The sequence below is a fragment of the Mustela erminea genome, chromosome 3 (assembly GCF_009829155.1).
Source record: "Mustela erminea isolate mMusErm1 chromosome 3, mMusErm1.Pri, whole genome shotgun sequence".
Classification (NCBI taxonomy): Eukaryota; Metazoa; Chordata; class Mammalia; order Carnivora; family Mustelidae; genus Mustela; species Mustela erminea.
Window position 1 is genome coordinate 86,677,180 of NC_045616.1, and position 6,000 is coordinate 86,683,179.

At 50.0% G+C, this 6,000-nt stretch overlaps 1 protein-coding gene across 1 annotated transcript; it reads left to right on the forward strand.

The window, feature by feature from the left end:
• The first annotated feature begins 3,234 nt into the window (after positions 1–3,234).
• On the forward strand, positions 3,235–5,388 carry CD14 (CD14 molecule). The gene is made up of 2 exons (XM_032336511.1): positions 3,235–3,503; positions 3,594–5,388. Exons 1-2 carry the CDS (start codon positions 3,501–3,503, stop codon positions 4,704–4,706), a joined length of 1,116 nt encoding a protein of 371 aa, XP_032192402.1. The 5' UTR covers positions 3,235–3,500; the 3' UTR covers positions 4,707–5,388.
• Positions 5,389–6,000: the final 612 nt, after the last annotated feature.

The window sequence follows — 6,000 nt, forward strand, 5'->3', positions numbered from 1 at the left end:
TTTCTTTCCTAGAATTTAATTCCACCTCTTGGAGTTAATCGCCTTTAATCTGGGACTCCTGGGTGGCTCAGTCAGTTAAACATCTGCCTTCTGCTCAGGTCGTGATCCCAGGGTCCTGGTAAAGAGTCCCCACATCAGGTTCCCTGCTCAGTGGGGAGCCTGCTTCCCCCCTCTGCCTGCCACTTCTCCTGCTTGTGCTCTCTCTCTCTGTCAAATAAATATATTTTTTTTAATTGTCTCTAGGAGCGCCTGGGTGGCTCAGTGGGTTAAAGCCTCTGCCTTCAGCTCAGGTCGTGATCTCAGGGTCCTGGGATCAAGCCCTGCATCGAGCTCTATGCTCAGCAGGGAGCCTGCTTGCCTTCCTCTCTCTCTCTGCCAGCCTCTCTGCCTACTTGTGATCTCTGTCAAATAATTAATAAAATCTTTTAAAAAATAAAATAAAAAATTGCCTTTAATCTCTTCCACAGATCACCTAGTTAAATATCTGCAGACCATTATCCTGCCCCCACATCTCTCCAGGCCCAGCATCCATCCAGCACTGGAACAGCCATTTACTGAGCAACTGCTCAGAGCACCATGCACTGGCTGGGTATAGAGTCTGAGTCTTTTATCTCCTTTGTCATGGGACAGGCTGCTTCTAACACCTACATATTTCCCCTGGTGGGGAAGGTAAGACAAGTCTCCAGGAAAAATATCTGCCCAGACAGTTACAGCTGCCCACCCAGTTTTTTTGTACTTGTCTTCCCAACATCACGATCAACCCTGTAAAAAATAGCCCCACGTCATCTCTAATACAGAGCTAGCTGTTCCTTTCTCCACAGCTCCCCCAAGTCTTTAGTTTCTCCTCTGCGAGTCCTCTTCCCTATGGACTGTAGTCTGCATCTGTGTTTGCCTCCCCCCTCCTACCAGAGTACCTGAGGGATGGTGCAATGGTCATGTGTGTGTCCCTGGGCTTTGTACCAGCCCTGACATTTGGTAGACAAATGATAGGTATTTGTTGAATCAAGGTGAGTTGGGGATCCTTGCAGAACCATTATTGCCCCCTCTTTGCTTGGAACCATCATCCAAAGTACCACCCTTAGAATGATGGGATTTGCTAAGGAGCCAGGTTTCAGTGGTCTGAGTCTTCTGAATGCAGAGGCACTGATGAAGAACATAAAAATCAGGACTATTCTTTTTTTTTTTTTAAAGATTTTATTTATTTATTTGACAGAGAGAAATTACAAGTACACTGAGAGGCAGGCAGAGAGAGAGAGAAGGAAGCAGGCTCCCCGCTGAGCAGAGAGCCCGATGCGGGACTCGATCCCAGGACCCTGAGATCATGACCTGAGCCGAAGGCAGCGGCTTAACCCACTGAGCCACCCAGGCGCCCAAAATCAGGACTATTCTTAATAGATATGGCTCTAGATATGGCTCTGTAGTCACAGACAAGTACTACCATTATCTCCATGTTACAAATCAGGAACCCAGAAATCTGAGGCGCAGAAATTTGCCCAAGTATTAAAACCTCAGTGCTAGAGCTGGGATTCCAAGCCTGGCTGTCTGGCCACAGAGTCAGTGTATTTAACACTGAACTATAAACTCACATTCTTGGTCCTCAGGGATGTTCCAGTGACCCGGCCTGGCTGGTCTTAGGGCACGGCTCGGGGTATCAAGACATGCCCAACAAGATACACAGGGAGCAGTGAGGTCTAATGAAACCTGCTTGTTTGGAATATGGACAAAGGTAAAGCCATTTATTAAAAAAATGGGAGAAGTGAGAATTCAAACATTTTTAGTATAGGTCTTGCCCCAGAATCTACAGGTGAAGAACTGTGAGGGTGGTTGTGAAAGCACAGCCCCTATTCACCCTCTGGGACATGTGGGTTTTGTGGGGTTTTTTTGTTTGTTTGTTTGTTTTTGCGAAACAGGTGATTACTAATTAATCCTCATTCAACATAGGTCTTGCCTTTCCTCCCAGGAACTGTGTTGCAGGGGAAGGGCAGTGGAGAGCTAGGCGCAAGGAGGAAATCTGGGTTTGAAATAACTGTTTCTCAGTTTCAGGGAAAGGAAATGGAAACTGCAAGAAGTGGAACTATTTGGCCAATGTGTCTCTATTAAAGACCTCTTTAAGAAAGCTATTATTTTCTGGGCACCTGGGTGGTTCAGTCAGTTAAGCACCTTGTCTTCATGATCTCAGAGTCATGGGATTGAGCCCTGTGTGGGGCTCCCCACTCAGCAGAGAGTCTGCTTCTCCCTCTCCCTCTGCCCCCCACCCCAGCCCCTGCTGGAGCATTGTCTCTCTCTCTCTCTCTGTGTGTGTCTCTCTTTCTGAAATGAATACATAAATCTCAAAAAAAGAAAGATAGATTGCAAGCTGGGGCATCTGAGTGGCTCAGCCGGCTGAGTGCCCCACTCTTCGTTTCAGCTAAGGTCATTGTCTCAGGATCCTGGTATCCGGACCCTCAAAATGCTGGGTGCTGAGCGAGGAGTCGGCTTGTCTCTCTTCCTCTGCTCTTCACCCCACTCTCTCTTTCTCAAATAAAGAAATAATCTTTAAAAAAAAACAACGCTCTTACTTTCTTTTATTTTTTTAGATTTTTTTTAAAAAATTATTTGACAAAGAGAGACAGAGATAGCAAGAGGAAAGAGCAGGAACGGGAGGAGAGGGAGAAGCAGTCTCCGCATGGAGCAGGGAGCCCCACATGGGGCTCAATCCCTACCTTGAGATCATGACCTGAGCCAAAGGCAGCGGCTTAACCGACTGAGCCACCCAAACGTCCCCCCACCCCCAAAATCAAAGCTCTTACTTTCTTAATAATCAAAGTTTTAAAAAAGAAAAAGTCAACAACAACAACAAATCATAAAGGAAGGGGTTGTTCTTCAGACCAACTTCCTTCCCTTGAACCTCAATGCTATTCCTTGGAGTCAACAGAGGAAGTTTGCGATATCCTCCACAAAATATCTAGCTGCGCTCTCCACCCTCAGTCTCCAGAAGCTGTCGTGGGCAACAGCTAAACATGCGAGGGTATTCAGGGTATTGGATTTGGGTGTCGTTAATAGTAACCCAGACGAGGAAAAAGTTAAAGAAACTACCCCAGTTGATTCCGTGGGATAAAGACAGGGGGAAGTGAGAGTCCTGGCCTGAAGCACTGGGGACTTTTCTTTCCCCAAAGCTAGTAAACAAGCCTGGGGTATCTGACTCATCAGGATACTGCCTGGGGCATTGCACTCTAAATGCCCTACAAGATCCTTCCTGTTACAGTCCTGGCAACATCCTTCATTGCAAAACTTCCCAGAAGGGTACCGCATGGAGTAGTTGGGTGGCAGAGAGGTGGGGAGTGACCAGGGTTCACAGAGAAAAGAACAGAGTGATATCCCACGGTTGCATAAACTCGCAGGCCGCCCAAGAGCTCAGCTAAGTGTGTGAAGCCTAGAAGAAAGAGGTGGGTGCGGCTGTACAGCAAAGTAGCTCCTCCCTGAGCCCACCAGGACACAGAGACCCGGAGCACCAATAGACCATGGTGAGTGTACGGTCTTGGGGCCCAAAGGGAACTACTCAAGGAACCCCAGGTACTGACTGGGGCAGCCCTGACCTCTGCTTTCTTCCTTAGGTGCGTGCGCCCTGCTTGCTGCTGCTGTTGCTGCCAACGCTGTGCCTCTCTGAGGTCGTACTAGAGCCCTGCGAAGTGGACGACGAGGATTTCCGCTGCTTCTGCAACTTCACGGATCCGCAGCCCGAGTGGTCCAACGCCTACCAGTGTGTAAGTGCCATCGAGGTGGAGATCCATGGCGGCGGCCACAACCTGGAACAGTTTCTAAAAGGCGCAGACACAGACCCGAAGCAGTACGCTGACGTGCTGAAAGCTCTGCGCTTGCGGCGGCTCACAGTGGCCTCTGCGCAGGTTCCTGCTGTGCTCGTGGCAGCCTTCCTGCGTGCGCTGGCGTACTCCCGCATCAAGGAACTGACGCTCCAGGACCTGGAGGTAACCGGCGGGACGCCACCGCCGCTTCTGGAAGCGACTGGGCCTGCGCTCTCCACCCTCACTCTCCGGAACGTGTCGTGGACAGCGGGAGGTGCCTGGCTCACCGAACTGCAACGGTGGCTGAAGCCGGGCCTCAAGGTACTGAACATTGCGCAAGCACATTCGCTTGCTTTTTCCTGCGCACACCTCCCCACCTTCCTGGCCCTCACCACCTTAGACCTGTCCGACAATCCCCGACTCGGCGAGCACGGACTGACTGCAGCTCTCTGTCAGCACAAGTTCCCGGCCCTCCAGGCTCTAGTTTTACGGAACGCCGGGATACAGACGCCCAACGGCGTGTGCTTGGCGATGGTGCGGGCGGGTGTGCAACCTCAGCGCCTAGACCTCAGCCACAACTCGCTGCGCGCCACCGCCCCAGGCGCTCCTGTGTGTGTCTGGCCGAGGACACTGAACTCTCTCAACTTGTCCTTCGCCAGGTTGGAGCAAGTGCCTAAGGGACTACCGGCCAGGCTTAGCGAGCTTGATCTTAGGTGCAACAGGCTGAACAAAGAGCCTCGGCCAGAAGAGCTGCCCACGGTGAGTAACCTGACGCTGGATGGGAATCCCTTTCTGGACCCTGAAGACCTCTACCAAGAAGACCCGATGAAGTCTGGCGTGGTCTCAGCCTGTGCGCATTCGGCCCTGGCGGTGGGGATGTCAGGAACCTTAGCGGTGCTTCAGAGTGTGGGGGTCGTCGCCTAGGGCCCACGAGAGAGACGAATGAATTGGCTCAGATTGCCCTGGCTCCACAGAAGCCTTATCCGGACATCTTAACCAACCAACCCTCTGCCTCATCTTCATTAAAATCTGAAACAAGGAGATAGGTGTCATTCACTCAGTGGGTGTCTGTGATCTGCTGGGGCACAGTGCTGGCTGTGGAATCCATTATATTTAGCTTTCTTCATCCAAATCCCCTAGAAACCTAAGAATAGAATTTAAAGGGTGGAAGAGGCAGGGAGTGTTTCCTGTCTAGAGCTGTGTGTGAGAAATGGGGGTTTCTGTGCAATCCGGCTTTCTGAGATTACTTACACCCGTGTTAAGGTTGTTTGAATGGTAAACATGCCGAGGAAGATACAGAATGTTTGCTTTCTGGTGCATTTCCCAAGAGCCAGCTGCTCCCCCTTTCAAAAGTAATAAAACTCAGAGTTACATGCTTATTCTCTCTCTCTCTCTTTCTCTCTCCTAACTCTCCATGAGAAGGGACAGCTCTACCACCTGTCTCACATAAGTTCTGAGTTTCATAATTTCAGGGTTTCTCTTCTGCTGTGTAAAGCCCCTCCGCACACACAGGTACGCTGGCTTTCACTGTGTCATCTAAAGGGGAATTTATGCATGGAGGACGGTTACAAGATACTGTCATTAAACAGTCTGTCTCTGAACCAGATATCTTGTGTGTATAATTGTTTCTGGCTGGATCCTTAACTTGCAAATAGGATAATAGCTTAGATACTTCACAACATCTTAGACCTCTCACAGGGCAAGTAATGACATGTGCCTTCCAAACCACATTTTCTCAGAGACCCAGGACATCAGCCAAGAGGTACAGCTCCTTCTAGGAGTCCCTTTTTATTTTCTTTTTCTTTTTTTTTTTTTAAGATTTTATTTATTTATTTGACTGAAAGAGATTGCAAGTAGGCAGAGAGAGAGAGAGGGAGGAGGAAGCAGGCTCCCACTGAGCAGAGAGCCTGATGCGAGGCTCAATCCCAGGACCCTGGGATCATGACCTGAGCTGAAGGCAGAGGCCCAACACCCTGAGCCACCCAGGTGCCCCCTAGGAGTCCCTTCTTTACATTGAGGAGGCAACCATATGCATCAGAGAGCTAGACACCTGCCTCACAGAGGACCTGGAAGAGGGTTGGAGGAGGGGGCGGATATAAGCACAGCCCTCTGGCCTGCCTGCCTCCAGTGTCCAGCGCCACACAGGTAGGAATGGAGGATGCAAAATAACATTGTTGGGAGAGTTACACGGATTACCAGACCACAGACTCAAAGAATC